We start from the raw sequence: 19,602 nt of genomic DNA, 5'->3' as shown, positions 1-19,602 counted from the left end.
CTCTAAGAGGCCTGGGTTGTGCGGATCCTGCCGTCCGGGGTCCTGGTGTAGGTTGACTTTGCCCTTCAGGAAGCAGGAAACCAAGAAGCATACCTCCACCTAACTGCCTGGCTGGTACTTGTTTTCTAAGAGTGGCTTTTCCAATTACTCTTTCCTTCTTCCTGTTGGCTGCGGGTTCCTCTGCATAGCTTTCTTATCCTGTCCTTCTTCTTGTTTAATTTTCCTTTCCTAGGAACTGTCCACAAAGCTGTTTTTTGTTTGTTTTCCCCCCAGAACTAAAAAAAATAAAAATTAAAAAAATTAAAAAGTTAATTTCATTTTGAATAAAAGATAGAACTCTCGGAAAACAGTGAAACACTGAAAACATTGAAAACAGTGTCATCAAAATAGCAAAATTTCCCAGAAATCATTGCACACAGTATGGAGACCAAGCCTGGGCCCCAACCAGCTGTGAAGCCTGCCTCTCTGGGGAGCGGCATGAAGGGAGCAGTGGCCTTGGTGGGCCAGGCACAGGTGGCGGCTGTGCCCTGTGATAAGCTCTGCCGGGTGCCCCTGGAACCAGGCTCAGGGCCCAGCCTTTAGCTACCACTGTAGATGGCCAGGGAGTGAGCTGAGAGGTATCACCTTGTCTTCGAGGGCCTTCTATGTGGGAGCCTTTCCAGCTGCCTGTGCCCCAGGTTGCCCACCACTGTAGCAGTGGTGTTGCTAGAAATTCTGTAGTCAGAGCAACTCCACTTCCAGGCCTGCTTGCAGGACCCTTCCCATCCCCACTGGTTGCAGAGCTCCTGGTGTTCATGTGTCTGATGCTGTCAGAGTCTGACTTGTAGAGCCCAGCGAGGCCAAAGCCATTCACCTTCCAGGAACAGTGTGGGTCCCGCATGAGCTCCCGAGGTCCAGGCCTGTGACCACAGGTGCAAAGACCAACTTGCCCTCCACACAGTGGAGATGCCCATACAACCTTGAAAAAAAAATTCTTGACTTCTCCTCTAATGCTGCAACATCAACAATCCAGACATTTTGATGATTTACATATATTTTATAAGAGCATCATAAGGCAAAAATCTTGTGGCCCATCTGTGGCCTGCGTAGTTTTACCTGTGGGGAGGCAGCAGTGTATTGTGGTGATTTAGGTGGAAACCTGGAGCAAATCCTTGCTCTAGCATCTAACTCAGTGTGACCTGTTTGTGTCTTCTGGTGCATGTCTCTAAAATAAGGTGGCAAAAAGTGTGCCGAACTGGGCATAGTGAGGGTTAAAGGACCTAAGACAGGTAGAGATCTTCCTCGTAGCCAGCAGCACACGGTGTAGGGCGTGCGGTGTCAAGGACGAGCTCTGTAACTGTTGGATGGTTGTTGTACACATTTTCACCGTTTGGAAGCACTGGATCCGAACCCATGTTCTAGTCTATTAGGATTGTTAAAACTGCCTGATGTCAAACATAATTTCTTAGGCTAAAATGGTCCATCTCGTATACTTCTGCCCTGCCTACTGAGGTTTTTCAGATGGACTGGTTTCTGTCTTTAGGGGCATTTTGTGGAATTTTTATGGTTGACATAGTAAAGTCTTCAGAAGTAGTTTTGACCTTTAAAGGAAGTACTTTGTCCTCTTTGGCTTTGTCCCCAAGTTGTCACTCTTGGCATTTGCTACCTACTTCACAGCAGCTGTAAGGGGAAATGGTTTTGCTTACAGGCGCTGCTGAGAAAGGTCTCTGAGGCCCACAGGACCTCCCGCCTCTCTTCTTCCTGAGCTGGCTGACTTGCTTGGGGTGGCACACTAGACAGCTACTTCTGTCATGGCCTTCTGTGGGGGGGGAAAAATGAGCTGGATACATTTTGTTCTCTTGAGAATTTTAATTTGGGAAACAAGGGAAAAGCAGGTAAGAGGTCCGTTTCAGAGAACATGAGAGAGAGAGAGAGAGAAAAAAGTAAACACTCAGAAGCCAAGTAGTGTTAATGGCAGCGGTCCAGAGAGGAGATCCCATGGCAGGCTATGCTGCGAGCTCTCTGTAAGGACATGTTGTTTACTTAATTTTTCTGGGTTCTTTGCTATTGTATTCTCATTATTTGAGTCTTTATTTCTTGTCTTCAGAAGGCTCTAATTTAGACAGGGGGTGCAGTATAGATAGTCTTTCTCATTCCCATCTGGAGGATTCCCCTCAATTTTGTTCCTACTGCCTGGAATGTCTCCTCTGTGGTTTAAAGTGATATGGATTTAACTCATTTATTTGGACCCTCTTCAAGCTGCCCATTCCATGCTGGGCTTTCCTGATGACTTTCACATTTCTTTTGAATTTGTCTTCCATGGAACTCTTGTGGACTGTGTAATTTGGACCCCTCAGTGTGTATGCGGTATGTGACATCATGGGGATCTCTTTCCAATGGGGGTCACAGACTCCACAGGGCAACCGTCACATCCTGGTGTTTGTATGACATGTTCGGCTGTGCCAAGTGAGTGATATGAGTCATGGGTCATTTCTTGGGGCATTTCTTTTAGCTCTTGTGATCCTGTTTTTATCTTGGGACACAAAAGAAGAGGTTTTAGCTCCCCCTTACAGTGACTCCTGTTTTACTTAAAAAAGATTATTTTAAAGGAAACAGATGATTAAAGCATTTGAGGGGAACGAGAGTTACATAGTTACCCTTAGCTTTGTCTGGCAACTAGGTTTTTCTTTCGTGCGACTGCGGCGTGGTGATGCTCCGATGGCAGGAGAGCAGGAAGGCTCGCAGTCATGAACCACAAGAACACCTGACACCGCACGCCCTATACCTGTTTACTTTGGGCTTTAAGCATGTACTGTGGTTAACACGGTAGCTTGTCTTGATATTATCCCCTCTATGTGGTTTTGTTTTTCTTTTTGTCTCCCCTTTCTTTGGTCATTTTGGAAACCACTTTGTTTGGCAGCTCACTATTATAGTCAGTGACCAGAATGTTTGAATAATATTGTTTTGCTACAGAGCTTAAATCCCTGATCTGTAAGACCAGTACTTACTGATAGTGTTCTTACGCCTGTATTACTGTTAACCCCAGGTCACCTTATTTTTCTAAAAAAGTAGGGGTGGGGGAGAAGAGTCCTGTTGAATTAGGTTGCTAGGGCGGCCATACCAAATTATCACAGACTGGGTGGCTTACGTATGCAATGTATTGTCTCTTGCCCTGAAGGCTGGAAGTCCAGAACTGAGGTGTCTTCAGGCTGGTGCTTTCTGGGCGCTGTGGGAGGCTTCCCTCACAGTGGCCTGGAACACTGTCCTTAGCTTATTGATGGCCATCATCCTCCACAGCTCCACCTTGTCTTCCCTTGATGTGTCTGCATCTAACGTTCCCCTTTTTTAGAAGGACACCCGTCCTACTGGATGAGAGCCTACCCTAATGATCCAGCTTTAACTTGATTACACTTATAAAGACCCTCTCCCCAAATAAAGTCACATTCTGAGATCCTGCAGGATAGGACTCTAATATACGAATGTGGGGGGGCACAATGGAACCTGTAACATGGCAACAAGAATACTTTACTCGTTTTAAGCACTTATAAAGCAGACTTTCTTGGCTTCGAAGCCAAGAAGTTTCAAAAGTGATAGCTATTCTTGGGGAATTTTTTGCATGTAGATCCCTCAGCTCACTAGGTTGAGATCCCAGAGTCTTACCAGTTGTTTGCACAGTTTCCAGAAATTTTTTAAAGAGGTACTGTCATCTCTCCCTGGATCAGGGTAGCAACCTCCTAACTTGTTTTCCTTCTGCCTTTCTTGTCTACCTTCAGTCTGTTTACAGCACAGCAGCCAGAGTGATGCTGCTAAATGTTCAGAGCTCCCCATCTTACTCATAACAGAAAGTCAAGTCCTTTCTGAACTGGCCCCCCTGATCTTTGCCCTTCTTGCCTATTGCTTTCTCTGTCCCTCCTTGGCTTCAGCAGGTCTGTGTATGACTGTCCCTCTGTCTGGAAAGGCAGTTATCTGTGTGGCTAGCTCCTTGCATGATTCAGGTCTTTGCTTTGGTGCCATCTTTTCTACACCATCAACTCAGATCTACCCAGCCTCTCCCCAGGCATTCCCATTTCCCTTACCTTTCTTCAGGTTTCTCCATGGCAGTTACCTGCTCCCTACAGACTGTGGTTTATGTTTTATTATCTGTCTTCTCGACTCCCTTTCTACTCCTCTGTCTCGCCTTGGCCTGTTACCCACTCTCACCTCACCTCTGTGTCTAGAACACTGCCTGGCACATATTTGGATAAATCCACAACATGAGTAGAGTGTGGGTGCAGAGAATAATGTTTCTATGGAATGAGATGCTGAGAAGGGAACACTGGAATTCGGGCCGCTTGGGTTCCTGGAAGTATAGGAGTGAGGGAGTGTAGATGGGAGGAAGGACCACAAAATGGTTCATTGATTCAGGGATGTGTGGGTGTCCTTGTTTCTCTCATTGTAATACATTGTGATCATTTTATTCTTTTTGTGCTAATGATTTTGTTTTATGAATATCTACTACACGAGTTGCAAGGATAGATTAACGGCCATCTGCATATCCCTTCGTAAACCCACCAGTTGCTTTGCATTTTGTGGGCTTTACCTCATTTCTTCAGTTCCGTATATACATGTTCCACGTGTTTGTGTCTCTGCCTGGCCTGTAGGGACTGTTCTTAGGTCACCTGTCTATCTTCCTTAACTCAGCCCTGGAGAAGTTTGGGTAGGGTCATGTGCCACGAAACCTGCCAGTGTAGGAAGCGAAGGCTCTGGCTCAAGCATATTGCTCTCGAAGGGAAAGTGAGAGGTCACATGTTCCTTAGATGGGACATTCTGTGTATTTTCAGTTTATAGATGGGAAATCTGATATAGACGGTGCATCTTGCCCAGAGCCACACCTGGGATATGTCAGAGCCAATATTTCAAGCCAGCTCTGCCTTTCTTTTTATAAACCACACTGCTTCTACCCTGTGCCTTCAGTTCCTCATCTGTAAAATAGGGTCATTAGTCGAGGTTGTCTCTAAGATGATGTTCCCTGCTAAAGTTCTTTAATTTAGGCCCAGACATGGAATCCCAGTGCCTCTAGGGGCCACGCAGATGTTTGACGTATGTGAGGCAGAGGAGCAGAAGACTGTAGGGAGTAGGGGGGCCAGTGGTAATAACTGGAGGGTTTGAGAGATTCAGATGAAAACTGTAACGAAAGCGGTGGCCAAATAAGTAAATCTATGGAACCATCGGTTTTTGATGCTCAGATTTAGGTATTTCCCTGGAAATGTCAAGCTATGCAAACGTCCGCATGCAGCTCTGTGATTGTAATGCTTGTTGGCCCCTTAGCCGTTCTTATTCTCTATGAATTATAATCAGAGAGGGTGGAGCTTGGGAGGGTGTTCAGCTTAATATTCTTTTTCATACTTAAGCACGTCACCTCGGTCCCCTTCCCCATCTGTGTGTGAATGTACCCCACCTTTGCAGCCTTTCTCTGGGGCGTACTGTCCCCCTGCTGGACCATGTATTCCTTCCTAACAGGTGCAACACTGGGTTATCCTGAAAGCAGGATTCTGTACTAAAACTTGGATTTTAGTTAGTGCTGACCTTGAACTAGGTGTGTGAAACTGAGCTCGGTGTTCAAAGTTGCGCTTTCCTTTCCCAACTGTATAGTGAAGGTGAGAGACCGTCAGTGATTTTCAGATTGAGTTTTCTGCAGGGTGAGTTCTCATTGGGAACCCCTTTGTGGGAGATGGGGACCAGTTGAGCGGGATCTTTATTTTACCTCCACCTGAGCAGGTTTGATAATCTCTTGGTTCTACTACTTACTGGTTGTATAATCTTGGGCAAGTTGCTTAACCTCTGTGTGACTCAGTTTTCTTCTCTGTAAAGTGGGCATAATAATAATAACCTGTCTCTTAGAGTGGTTGGGGTACTTAAAGCAATCAATAAATATAAAGTGGTTAGGAGAGTATCTGACATTAGAAGGTCTAGTTGGCAGAATGAGGTCCCTTTCTCTTCCTGGAACCTGTGAATATGTTATTTTACTTGGCAAAAGGAGCTTTGGAGATCAGATTAAGTTAAAGGGCTTGGGGCGGTGAGATTATCCTGGGTGAGGATGGTGCACCCACTGTAATCACAGTAGTCCTTGAAAGAGTCAGGGAAGATGTGTGATAGAAGTGGAGGCCAGAGTGATGTGACTGGGGGCCAGGGGCTCTGAACCAAGGAGTTTGGGCATCCTGTAGAACCTGGAGAAGGGAAAGAAATGGATGTTCCTGTAGAGCCTCCCGGAGGAATGCCTCCCAGTGAGACCGACTTTGGCCTTTTGACCTCCAAGACTATAAGAATAAATCTGTGTTGTTTTTAAGCCATTAAGTTTGTGGTGATTAGTTATAGAAGCAGTGGGAAACGAATACTTGTCTGCTGACTTTTCTGTTCGCACCGTAAATAAGATTTTCTTTGAACAACTCTATTTGAGGCAAAAAGACAGTTTGCAGGCTGGTAGGCCAGGTGATGGTCACCTGCCCTGCTTATCTGATGGCCTGAAGTGACTGGGATTCTTCTGTACACAGAACCTAGCCTGCGTAGCCTCTGCACATTTGCTGAATGTGTACAGAACACTTGAAGTTTGGAATAAAGTGTGGCAAAGATTGGGTGGTGGTCCCCAGTGTGGACCTGCCTATGGGATTCTCCGCAGTGTTCAGACCACCCCTTTCCTGCGTGTTGTTCGCAATGATTTTGGCTACCAGCATCTGGTTGTCTGTTATCCCGTCTTGGGTCTTGTACTCCCAGTTTATGCGTTTGCTCCAAGGCATACGTGTCTTTGTGGACTCCTCTTATTTTCTTCTACCCCATAGATTTGTCAGTTCAGGTCTGGAATATTCTAGTGACTTTAGAAGCTGCTTTTTCTGTGAGTAAGAAGATCTCACTCTAAGCACACTGCAGTTAGGCTGGAATTGGAGTCAGAGCCAGGAATGCCTTTCTGTAACAGTTCCAGAGATGGGTCTGGCCCTTGAGCTGCTCCTAGAACAGCCTGTGATTTGGCCTTCAGGCCTCAGCTAGCCCGGTAATGCATTTTGGGCTCATGAGATATTTGCATCATTTAAAAAAATCTACAAAGTGAGTTATTTTCTTTCTTATTTGACTCGTACAGAGAGGCCCTCGTACTGTTCTTGGATATAGTGCCACTGCCAGTTGTGTGAATCTGGAAAAGAAGGAGGAAAATGTGAAGCCAGTTTACAGGCCTAGAGGAATTTTGTTTCATTGCCGAGTTAAGTTGGATTAACATCGGCATTATATCCTTGGCATGAATCTGGCATGAAAGATATTAAGTTCTTAGAATCTGTACCCTGTTCCTCTCTAAATAAAATGTTGAAGAATTTTGGTACCTGTTTTGATATGCAGAAAGGGTGGCAGAGCTTCTCTTGGCAGAATGTTTGCATATTTGATAACCAGTTACTTAGGTCTCTACATGCAGAGGAATGTGAACATCTAGGTGCAGTTTGCCTCGTTGGAAAAAAAAGGCTAATTTAGAATCCAGTATGGAGTGTGCAGTCTTGAATCTCAGACTTAATGAGTAAGAAAGATATATTTATTTGCCGTTTCATTCTTCTGAAGCCCAGAAGTGTAGAAGCTGCCACATCTTCTCAAGTGGCCCTGTTCGTGCTTTGCTGGGTGGTATGGGCAGTTGCTGGAGACCCTAGCCGCAGGCTTTATCACCAGAGTGGGGCCTGGTTGTGCCTCGTGCAGAAGGCAGCCTCAAAGTATAGGAACGCTAGAGCAACCTGAACAGAGAGGCTTCCCATTCACCTCTTCTAACTGTCTGTGTGCGTCTCAGAGTTCACAGTCCTCACTGAAAACTGTTAATGGGTGGATATTCTGGGGGGAAAAAAAATGGTCTCACTTCTAAAATCAGCAAGGGTGAGCTGTAGCAATTTGGGCCAGCAACAGTCTGGAGGCTGTTCGAACCTGGATTGAAACTGTGGTCACATCTGTCCACGTGGTGCCCTACATCTCAAACCCACAAGGTCTCCAAAAGAACTCCTCATCTCCCACACAGCTCTTAACCCTGGGAAGGGTTCTGTTGCCTGTGCATTCTTCCGGTTGTCTGCGGATTGAAGACGTACAAGTTCTAGTCTGGGGGACTCTGAAGGGGCAGGTTCATTTGAAAGAGCACAGATCGCATGAATTCTTTACGTTTGCTGTGCATGTTTGTACCTTCAAGGTACTTCATTCTCAGTGCTCCGGAATTAGTTGGCTGGAGAGGACCGGGGCATGGAGCCCTGTGTATGCAAATTTTCCCGTTAATTACAAATCTTTATTCGCACCGTTCTGATAACTGGGTGAGATCCGGGCAAAGGAATAACACTCCGTCTTCTGAAAGTTGGCATGATGTGTTGGAAAGGACATTGGGAGAAGCTTGAGGGACTGGAGTTGATCCTTTGCCTGCAGAACTTATTACTAGCTGTCTGAAGCGGTCTGTGCCCTTGACCAAGTCACTGATCTATCTCTGAACTTAACCCATTTGTAAAAGAAGGTGACGCCAACGCCTGCCCTCCTGGCTGATTAAGGAGTCGGTGAAGTAGTATCTGTAAGTCCGTTAGCACAGAGCAGGCACTCGTCAGGGTATTCCCATCCAGCGGCCTCTCGCCACCTTCGCCCCAGTGGAGGAATGTGGCCAGCTTCTGTAACCTGAGCACTACAGACTGGTTGAGATTCACGTGCAGTGATACTGGAATGACGAAGCATCATCCTTCGCACAGAGCATCTTTGTGCTTGTTTGATGGACTGTACTAAATATGGTGAACCGTCTTACGATTTTTGTGTTATGTTTGAGAGGCAGAAGATAGCTGTGGAATTATAAACTACATCGGAGAAGAAAATGAAAAGTGATGGAAATGTGATTAAATTTGTGATTCTTAAACGGAATGGAGTTTGGTATGGTCAAATTTTTAAACAATAAAAATTCTGCGTAATGAACTCCAATAATAACAGAAGGAAGTCAACAGAAAAGAAGAACCATTTATTTTAAAATAAATTATTACTGTGACTGTAATACTTAGGACTTAATAAGAGAGAAAAGTGTGCTATTTACATAGGAAGAAATACATGAGCTGTGCAAATGAACCCAAATTTAATCTGCTATTGCAAACATTTTAAACTAAAATGAAATTAGGTACTATGAAATGCTAAAAAACTGGTGCCTTTAAGTTTTAACTTTCTAAAGAGCATCCTGCCTTGGCCATAGGAAGCATGGTCTTTGTTTTATTTTATTTTTTAAAGATTTTATTTGGCAGAGAGAGTGCAAACCGGGGGAGTGGCAGGCAGAGGGAGAAAGAGAAGCAGACTCCTCACCCAGCAGGATGCCTGCGCAGGACTCTAGGATCATGACCTGAGATGAAGGCAGATGCTTAATCCACTGAGCTACTCAGGTACCCCAAAACATCGTCTTTAAAGTATGCCTCACCTGGTGATTTGGATAAAACACTGCAGGAAACAGCTCCAGAGGGGAAAAGTATGATTTATGCCAGTGTTTATTATCTTATATGAATATTATATATAAAATGTGTTTATAAGTAAATATACATTAACAAAATGGAAAAACATGAAGTGATTCAAAATGATAAACCGACACACCAGTAATATCTGGACATAAATGCATGGAATGCAGAAGGAAAATCCTATTGCGGTCCCTGTTTCAGGGGTATAAGGAAGCACAAGACTGTTGGTTGTTGCCTCAGGGACTTGTCAGGATGCTGTAGGGTAGGAAAACAGATGACGCTGAGTAAGTTGTGACTAAAGAAGGTAGTTTCCGGTCGTCAGTACTATGAAGAAAAATAAAGCTGCTATAGGATAGAGAGGGATGTAGGGCTGGGGGGAAGGATGGTAGGGAGGAGGACTGAATGGGCTGAGCCATCAGGGTTATGAAGGAGGCAGCCCAGTGGGGGTGGGGAAGGAGTGTTACAGGCGGAGGGAGCAGCTTAAGGGTGTCAGAATAATTAGATGTTTGTTTGGATTACAGTAGAAACTAAGTTACTTTGGAATGGTCTAAATAGCTAGGTTCTATGGTTTAAAAATTTTTATTTTTAGGGGCGCCTGGGTGGCTCAGTAGGTTAAAGCCTCTGCCTTCGGCTCAGGTCATGGTCTCAGGGTCCTGGGATCAAGCCCCACATTTGGCTCTCTGCTCAGCGGGGAGCCTGCTTCCCTCTCTCCTTCTGCCTGCCTCTCTGCCTGCTTGTGATCTCTCTCTCTCTCTCACTCTCTCTCTCTGTCAAATAAATAAATAAAATCTTTTAAAAAATTATTTTTAGTTATGAGATTATGGCAAAAATACAGAGATATACAAAACAAATCTACATTGTAAACAAGAACCATAAAGCAAATATTTACAGACTCACCACTCGTTTATGAACTAAAATACCTTTAATTCCTTTGTCATTTTCTGTGTGTCTTGCTGTCCTTGGTCCCCAGTGGTAGGTACTGTATGACTTTTGAGGTCATGACTCACTTGCTTTTCTATAATTTCGTGACCTGTGTATGAAATTCAAAATACAGTGTAGCTTGTTTTGAACTTTATATGAAGCCATACTGTGTGTATTTTTGTGTGTGACTTCTTTCTGTCCAAGTTTTGAGAGTCATCTGTGTTGACATGTGAATTTATAGTTGTTTTTACCCTATAGTATATGGGTGTAATGTAATTTTCAGTTCTATGCTTGATTGGTATTTGCTTTTTCCAGTGTTTGGCTATTATTGTGATTGTTCTGTTACAGATTTTTTGGTATATGTCTACAAGTGCCCATGTGTTAAGAATTTATCTTGGAAATTACTTAGAAGGATAATTTCTGGGTTGTAGGATATCATCAAATTTACTAGAAAATGTCAAAGTACTTAAATAGTAAGTATTCCAATTTTTACTTTCTTTTTTTTAAAAAGATTTTATTGATTTATGTGAAAGAGAGAGAGAGAGACAGACAGACAGACAGACAGACAGCAAGAGCAGGAACACAAGCAGAGAGGTTGGGAGAGGGAGAAGCAGGCTTCCTGCTGAGCAGGGAGACTGGGGCTCCGTTCCAGGACCCTGGGGTCATGACCTGGCCAGATGCAGATGCTTAACGACTGAGCCACCCAGGTGCCCCCCAATTTTTACTCTAAACCAGCAATATGTAAGGATTTCTATTGTCCCACATAAAGGATTACTCTTAACACCTGGGCTTGCCAGACTAATTTTTGCCAGTCTGGCGAGTGTTAGTGAGGTATTGAGATTTTCATTTTTACTTACTGCCGCTAATGAATTTGAGCACCTTTTCATGTGGTTATAGGCCATTTAGATTTCTTTCAGTTCCTTTTGTGAAGGGCCTATTCAAGTGTTTTGTTCAATTTTTTATTGGAATTTCTGCCTCATTGATTTATAGCTGTTACTTATGCCTCCTGAGTATGTGCTTATCTTCACTCTTTTTATGTCTTAAAATTTTTTAAAGCTTAACACAAATTCCATTAATCTTTCTATGTTATCTATGGCTTTGTAACAAATCATTCCCAAACCTAGTGACTTAAAGAGCAGCCTTTTATTTATTTCGGTCTGGACTTGGCTTGTCTGGATGAGTTCCTGCATAGAGGGCTGGAAAGCTCTGCTTCTGCGGGCTGGCCATCCGACCACTGGGACAGTAAGTGGGGGACTGGGCCAGAGGTCTGATGAACCAGTGGGCTAGCTTGGGCATGTTGACATGGAAAGCAGAGGGTTCCAAGAGAGTTGAGCAGAGGTGTACAAAGTTTCCTGAGATGGAGGCTTTTAATTAGCACAGTGTCACTTCCACTACACCCTGTGGGCCATTAAGACCAGCCTAGATTCAAGGGGTGGGAAGAGAGACTCCCCCAATTGCTGGAGGGGTGGCAGAGTCACATCAAAAAGAGCAGTGTCTACGTGGAGGGGTGGAGAATTGTCTCCATGCTTGTAGTCCATCACAATTTACCTTACGGTGTGTGCTTTTTTCCCATATGCCAAGGGTAAGAAATTATAATCCTATATTATCCTCTTAAAATGTTGTGATTTAGCCTTTCACATTTATTTCTTCCAGTCTCTATTTTAATGAGAGAAAGGATTTGAGCAGAGCAAGCAAAACATGAATTAGGTAGAGGGAGAAAGAAGATTCAAAAAGCATGATAGCGAGGGGGTGTTGATAATAGACGAGGTGATGCATGTGTGTGTGGGCAGGGGGTCATTGTGCCTTCTGCCCAATTTTGCTAGGAATTTAAAATTGTTGTAAAAAATATAGTCTTCTGGAACACCCGGGTGGCTCAGTCAATTGAGCATCTGCCTTGGGCTCGGGTCATGATCCCAGAGTCCTGGGATCCAGTCCCACGTTGGGCTTCCTGTGTAGCAGGGAGCTTGCTTCTCCCTCTGCTTGTTTTGCCTGCTGCTCCCCCTGCCTATGCTCTCTCTCTCTGACAAATAAATGAATAAAATCTTAAAAAAACAATACAGTTCTTTAAGAAAAACATTAAGAAAACCAAGCCATGACAGTAGCTGAAAGAGCTGATGAACATGACTAGAAAGTTGGAGAAGTGAGAGAAAGCAGTTACTGCTGAGGGGTCACTGGAGTCACTGGGGGAGCCTTTGTACTTAATGATTGGATGTAAAGAGTTGGTAAAAGAAAAAAAAAAATCAGATAGCGTTTTCTAATGTAAAAATAAGAATCTTTTGCTTTTGTTCCTTGTTTAGTCAATGACTAAAATAAAAAAGAAAATTGCTTCTACTATCTCATTAAAATAGTCCTCAGTGTTTTACCTTCTTAGCTTCCCTTTCTTGTCAGTATTTATTATTTGCATGAGTACTCTGACCAGCAGTTATGGATTGCATTTTATTTTTTTCAACTTTTCAATTTTCTTGACATGAAACTTCAACACAATCTGTTGATATTCACAGTATTGAGACAGGAAGTGTAAGGAGTTCAGGAGTCACTGAGCAGCTTCTTAGAAAGTGCTTTAGACCAGTGGCAGGATTGTATCCTGGGCAGGGTATGGCTTTGTGCAAATAGCGCCTGAATAGAATCAAGCCTTTGCTATTGTAGTAACTGTGTAACTTTGTGTAAATTATTTAACATCGCTGAGCTTTTGCACCCCATTGTAAAATGAAGATAATCTTTATTTTGTATATGAGTATTGAATGAGATAAAATTACCTAACATGATCTATGGCCCATAAAATAAATGTTTACCCTATTTTAGAAATAGAGTCTTCCATTTTTAAGGTTTTTTTTTCTTTGTATGTACTTCTTATTAATTTTTTTTTTGAGGAATAGTTGTGTTAGTATCAATATAGTGATTCAATATTTATATACATTATGATGTGATTGCCACAATAAGTCAGTTACCATCTGTCACCATGCAAAGTTATTATAGTATTATTAACTATATTCCTTATGGTATACTTTACACCCCTGGGCGTTATTGATTTTATAATTGGAAGATGACACCTCTTAGTTCCCTTCCCTATTTCATCCATCCTCCCTAGTCCCCTCCCTTCGAGTGACTGTTAGTTTGTTCTCTGTATCTGAATCTTCTTCTGTTTTGCTTTTTGTTTGATTTGTACTTTTATTCCACATATAAATGAAATAGTGTGATATGTCTTTCTCGGACTTATTTCACTTAACATAATGCCCTCTAGTTCCCTCTGTGTTGTCGCAAATGGCAAGATTTCATTCCTTTTTATGGCTAAGTAACATTCCATTGTATATATAAACCACATCTTCATCTACTCATCTATTGATGGACATTAAGGTTGCTTCTGTGTCTTGGCTATGGTCAATGAAACTGCAGTGTCATTTTATACTATTTTCTATTCATCTCCAGCTTAAAAAATGAGAACCTACAGATCTTTTGCAGAATAAATTCTTCCTACCATTTAAGCTTGGCCTTTAGTTACCTCCATGCTGCTGTCTTCTGTGAAAACTCTTTGATCCTCCTGGGTTTCTGTGGCTGGAGTTTGCCAGTCAGTTAAGGGCATCTGACTGGCTGACTTTGAGCTTTGATACTTTTATATTTGAAACCTTGGCATCCAGCCAGTTCTCATACAGCCCTGGGAGAAACCGTCAGGTGTGTGTGTTCCTAATCATAGCGTGAACTTCTGAATTGGGCAAGTTGTGACCTGAGTGCGCAGCAATAGGGAAAGAGCTTTGGGAAATGGGAACAATGTGGAGCAGTCACATCTCTGAGGAGGAAGAGGGTGGGGGAGGGAGTAAACATTTCTTCAGAACCTGTTCTGTGCCAGAGTCCAGAAGCAAAGACAGAAGTGTCCCAGAGCGTGCCAGATTGAGGGCAATGGGCCCCTTGGCAAAAGAGTTAGGTTGTGCCTCCTCATAGATTGGGTGGAGAGCTCTACAGCTCTGGTGATCTTAGGAGGAATACATTTCTTCTAAATCTGGACTTAAAACAAAGCTCAGGTAACCATAAACTTTTTCTTTCTAGGTCTTTCAGCAGCCCAGCGGAAGTTTGCACATTCACTCAGAGACTTTAAATTTGAGTTTATTGGTGATGCAGAGACAGATGATGAACGCTGCATAGGTATGTAAAGGTGAGGTTTATGGTTTGCCTTCCTTTGCTTTGGCCACCAAATAATCATGACTTTCTTTTTGTAGATGCTTCCTTACGTGAATTTTCTAATTTTTTGAAGAATCTGGAAGAGCAGAGAGAAATTATGGTAAGTTGTGGGATATAAATTAGTAAATTCAACTTTAAGCAGGGAAAATCTGGGTTTAGAAGCTGGTTCTGGTAGAAGTTTTTTAAGATTTTATTTATTTATTTGAGAGAGTGAGCAAGGGGAGGAACAGAAGGGGAAATAGAACTCCCTGCAGAGTGTGGAGCCTGACTATGACAGTTTGGGGCTCTGTCCCAGGACCCTGAGATCATGATCTGAGCTAAAATCAGAAGTCAGATATTTAACCAACTGAGCCACCCAGGCGTCCCTCTGGTAGAAGTTTTGATGCATTTATCTCCAGATGAAGTAACACTTAATAGTGGAAAGAGCCCTGGATGACAATTCAGGAGCCTGGATTTCTAGTTTCACAGTGGTGCTGACTGCAGTAAGGTCTTAGACAAGTTGTGGGACTTCTAGAACAAGGCCGTTTCTTTATCCATGAAATAGTGGTTTGGACTATAGCAGTGCTTTCTAGATTTTTGTTAGCAGTGGAGCCCTTATGTTGAAATTGAGTGTCAGGCAGAACATTCATGTACCCAGAAGATGAAGGCAGAAAAGCTTATGTAGAGACAGAAGGACAGCAGAGCAATGTTGGAGCCTGACTCGTAGTTTTGCAGATTTTTATGTTGTGTGATGGGGGAGAATTTGGGCATGGTAGTCTTCAGAATCCCACTTTGCCTTGAGATTTGTGGTCATGGTAGTTCATCATACTAGCTCTCCCCACATGCCTGATGCTATGCTGAGTGCACTGAGGGGGTGATTTCATTTAACAAACACTCTCCAACGGATTTGGAGGGTATTGAATCATATTTTCTCACCATTCTTTTTTTTTTTTTTTAAGATTTTATTTATTTGGCAGAGATCACAAGTAGGCAGAGAGGCAGGCAGAGAGAGAGGAGGAAGCAGGCTCCCCGCTGAGCTGAGAGCCCGATGCAGGGCTTGATCCTAGGACCCGGGAATCATGACCTGAGCCAAAAGCAGAGGCTTTAACCCACTGAGCCACCCAGGCGCCCCTTTTGTCACCATTCTTAAAAACATCCCTCCTAATACTCAATATTCAATATTCAATAAAGATTCATAGTCGAATTGCCCCCAGATTATTATATACTATCTATTCTCACCGGTGTTTAGACTTTAAAAAGTGACAACTATTTTTTCTGTGTCCTTGAGAATGAGTACTAGCTAGAATTATGTTCAAGTGTAAGTGTATGAGTAGGTTCAGATGTGGTTGTAATAATAATACTGATTGTGATAGCCAAGATAGCCTTCACTCTGACTGGTACTGGCTTAAGCTGTGAATTTAGTGTCATCTAATCCTCGAGTAAACCCTGTAATGTAGATTCTGTTATTGCCCCTGTTTTGCCATTGAGGAAACTGAAGGGTCGTGCCTTGCCCGAGATCACACGGCAGCTGAGGCATAGAGACAGGCACTCTGAACCACCGCCATTTTGGCCAGCTTCCTAGTTGTTACAGTAATTAATCTTGCTGGGGGTGGTGGTGGTGGGATTTCCGTCTGGTTGAGTGGCAGGAGAGGAAGAAGAAGTGGGAGAGTATTGGTTTTTTTATTTAAAAATGATGGGGTGGGGCACCTGGGTGGTTCAGTGGATTAGGCCTCTGCCTTCAGCTCAGGTCATGATCTCAGGGTCCTGGGATCGAGCCTGGCATAGGGCTCTCAGCTCAGCGGGGAGATTGCTTTCTCCTCACTCTTGGCCTACTTGTGATCTCGGTCTGTCAAATAAATAAAATCTTAAAAAAAAAAAAAAGTGATGGGGACATATGGCCTCTAAAAGCCCTAGTACAATTTGCACTGTACCTTACTTTCTGATGTAATGTCCATGTATGGTAAATATTGTAGAGGGCACACGAAGGTACTGTGGTCCCGTTAGGTTTTTTGGGCACAAACTGACCTATTCAGTGATTATTTGTGTGATCCCAAGTCATTGATTTTTAGCAGTTTAGGAAAGTCTACATGTGATAGTGAATAAAAATTGTGCTGTGACATTACTTGTCTACAACACAAAGTGGATGTGGGTGTGGTCTTAGTTTATGTATATAGGTATCGGCTTTTTTGTTCTCAGCCCTCCTTGATACTTAATTGTACTTCTGGGATCCTCAGCATTCTGCACATGCACATTTGATCTGCTTCTGTGTTCCAGTTACTGTTTAGAATCGGAGCACACAGAGGCAAACTGATGAGTAAGGTTCCTCATGGAAGTTGCATCCTGGGAAGGGGAGGTGATAAATAAGCATATAATATAGGTCAGGCAGTGGTAAGTCCTACAGAACGAAATAATGTAGGGTTAGTAGTTAGAGTCAGAGAGTGGGGCGGGGTGCTCTTTTATCTGGGATGGTGAGGGGAGGCCTTTACTGCTGAGAACTGTGAGAGGCGTCCTGGCATTAAAGGGAAGAGGGTTCTGGGAAGACTGGTGCCAGATTTTAGCTCTACTGAAATACTGTGTGACTACTTCCTGTCTTGATGTTCTGTTTTTGTCTCAAGTTCCTTGAGATGAACGTGGTCTTAGCTCCAGGCTATCTGATCTCTATCAGACAAGCATGGTTCTCAGAGCTATTCATAGCTGGCATCTTGACTTAGTCTTCACCTATGATGGGGGGTGATAGGGTCTCTTAGATAGGGTGAGCATGGTGGGGCTGGGTTTCCAGTACAGGGTGGAAGTAGGAATAGGATGTTGTCTGCACAAGGTCATGAACCTCAGGGAGGGATGGGACAGTGTATTACCACCCATTTGGGGGAACAGCAACTCTTGCTGCTTAGCCTGAAACTCTTCAAAGCCAGAAAGCAGTTTGGGGTGTGGGGGTAGGAGGGAGAAGCTATGACCAACCATAGAATTAAGACACCTAATGCCTTTTCTTTTTTTCTTAAGCTTTTCAGTTTGGAAAATTTTGAGCATGCATGAAAAGTAGAGAGAAAAAATATAATTAAACTATGTGTGCTCAATATTCAGCTTCAGTTGGTTGCCACACAACCAATCTTATTTCTCCCATATGTCTTACTCCCTGTCCCAGTGAGTTTGACAGAAATCCCATTATCCTGTCGTTTCATCCATAAATACTCTACTACAGAGCTCTGAAAGGTAGTTCTCCTTTTGCTCCATCGTATCCTCAACACACTTAAAGACAAGCAGTTAATTTCTTAATATTACAGAATTAGGCTGTATTCAGATTTTTCTGATACCCATTTACATCTGCCTTTAGCAGTTGGTTTGTTTGAATCTGCCTCCAAACACATTGCATTTGATTGATAAGTTTCTTTATTTTTCAAAGAGTTTATTAATTTGAGAGAGAGAGACAGAAAAGAACGAGTGGGGAGGGGGGAATGCCAGAGGGAGAGGAAGAAGCAGGCTCCCCACTGAGCAGGGAGCCAAACGCTGGCTGGATCCCAGGACTCTGAGATCATGACCAGAGCCAACGGCAGGTGCTTAACTGACTGAGCCACCCAGGTGCCCCTTGATTGATAAGTTTCTAAGTCTCTCTTAATCTGTAAGTTTTTCTTTCTCCTTTTTTCCTTTGAAAAGGATTCCTGATATTTTTAAATTCACTTTAAAAATACCTTTAAAATAGTACTACTTCCTAAGTTATGGGTTAATAACAAAATAGTAAAAGCAAAAGAGTTTGATATTTAACCCATATTGCTGTTCTTTTGGTGTTTCTGTTTAATCTTGATCATCAGGTGTCACTTTTTCTAACCAAGAAAATTGCATCGAGTCATGGCTACCTTTGTTTTGTTTTAAATAGCTTTGAACACTTAGTAAAGAAAACTTGATGGTTTATTAGACACTAGCCTTAAACTTTGAATAAGATAAGATACCTCTGTCAGGAAGTGTTCAGTGTGGCTTTGGAGATTAGCTGGTAAAAGTGAATTAAAATCTTGGGACGCCTGGGTGGCTCAGTTGGTTAAGCGGCTGCCTTCGGTTCAGGTCATGATCCCAGCGTCCTGGGATCGAGTCCCACATCGGGATCCTTGCTTGGCAGGGAGCCTGCTTCTCCCTCTGACTCTGCCTGCCACTCTGTCTGCCTGTGCTTGCTCTCGCTTCTCTCTATGACAAATAAATAAATAAAATCTTAAAAAAAAAAGTAAATAAAATAAATTCTATTCCACTAAGGGGCACCTGGGTGGTTCAGTTAGTTAAGCATCCAATGTACTCTTGGTTTCTGCCCAGATCCTGATCTCAGGGTCATGAGATTGAGACTGCATTAGGCTCTGCACTCCCATGCTCTCTCTCTCTTAAATACATCTTTTTAAAATCATGTATTTACTTATCCTCTTAAACCTTAAAAAAAAAAAAAAAACACCTCTATTCTACTATGTGTGATAACACAGGTATAGATGGGGTTGCATGAAGTGGAGAAGAGCTAAGTCTGTGCTTGTTAGGAAGGACTTTGTAGAAGAACTTGTGTTTGAGCTGGAGTTTGTGGAGCAGAGACAACAGAGGAGGGCCTTCATGTGGTTTAAGAAGTTCATACCTCCCCAAATTGTGACAAAGAGATGAGGAAGGTCTTTAAGTAGTTAAATGGGAGTCAGTGTATTGTGAGAACTTTTAAAAAACTATTGTTTTACTTAAAGTTACTACACATAGGGGTGCCTGGGTGGCTCAGTTGGTTGGGCATCTGACCCTCGATCTCAGCTCAGTTCTTGATCTTAAGGGTCATGAGTTCAAGCCCCACATTGGGTTCTATGCTGGGTGTGGTGGCTACTTAAAAAAAATGGATACAGAGTACTATGGTTATCAGTTCTATCATTACGGTACCTCATTTTCATCTTTTATGTGACATAATGAAAAATCTACATTAAACACATGTTAAAGTTATTTCACACCAGCAGTACAGAGCCACATATTAAAAAAGGAATGCAAAATGACAGCTGTTAAATAGAGGTAGAAATATTCTAAAATTGGTTCCAAGATTCAACAAAATCTTAGTGGTCACTTAATCTTTAAAAGCAATCAGGGGCACCTG

At 42.9% G+C, this 19,602-nt stretch overlaps 1 protein-coding gene across 1 annotated transcript in view; it reads left to right on the top strand.

The window, feature by feature from the left end:
* ARHGAP10 (Rho GTPase activating protein 10) overlaps positions 1–19,602 on the top strand; it is a 321,844-nt gene that overhangs the window by 70,156 nt on the left and 232,086 nt on the right. Inside the window, exons 2-3 of the mRNA XM_082728962.1 lie at positions 14,400–14,495; positions 14,570–14,631. Coding sequence (XP_082585088.1) covers positions 14,400–14,495; positions 14,570–14,631 — 158 coding nt within the window. The remainder of the gene's footprint in view (positions 1–14,399; positions 14,496–14,569; positions 14,632–19,602) is intronic.

This window comes from Mustela nivalis (genome assembly GCF_964662115.1).
Source record: "Mustela nivalis genome assembly, chromosome: 4".
Classification (NCBI taxonomy): domain Eukaryota; kingdom Metazoa; phylum Chordata; class Mammalia; order Carnivora; family Mustelidae; genus Mustela; species Mustela nivalis.
The sequence above is the reverse complement of the archived record's forward strand: the minus strand, read 5'-3'. Positions and strand labels throughout refer to the sequence as shown.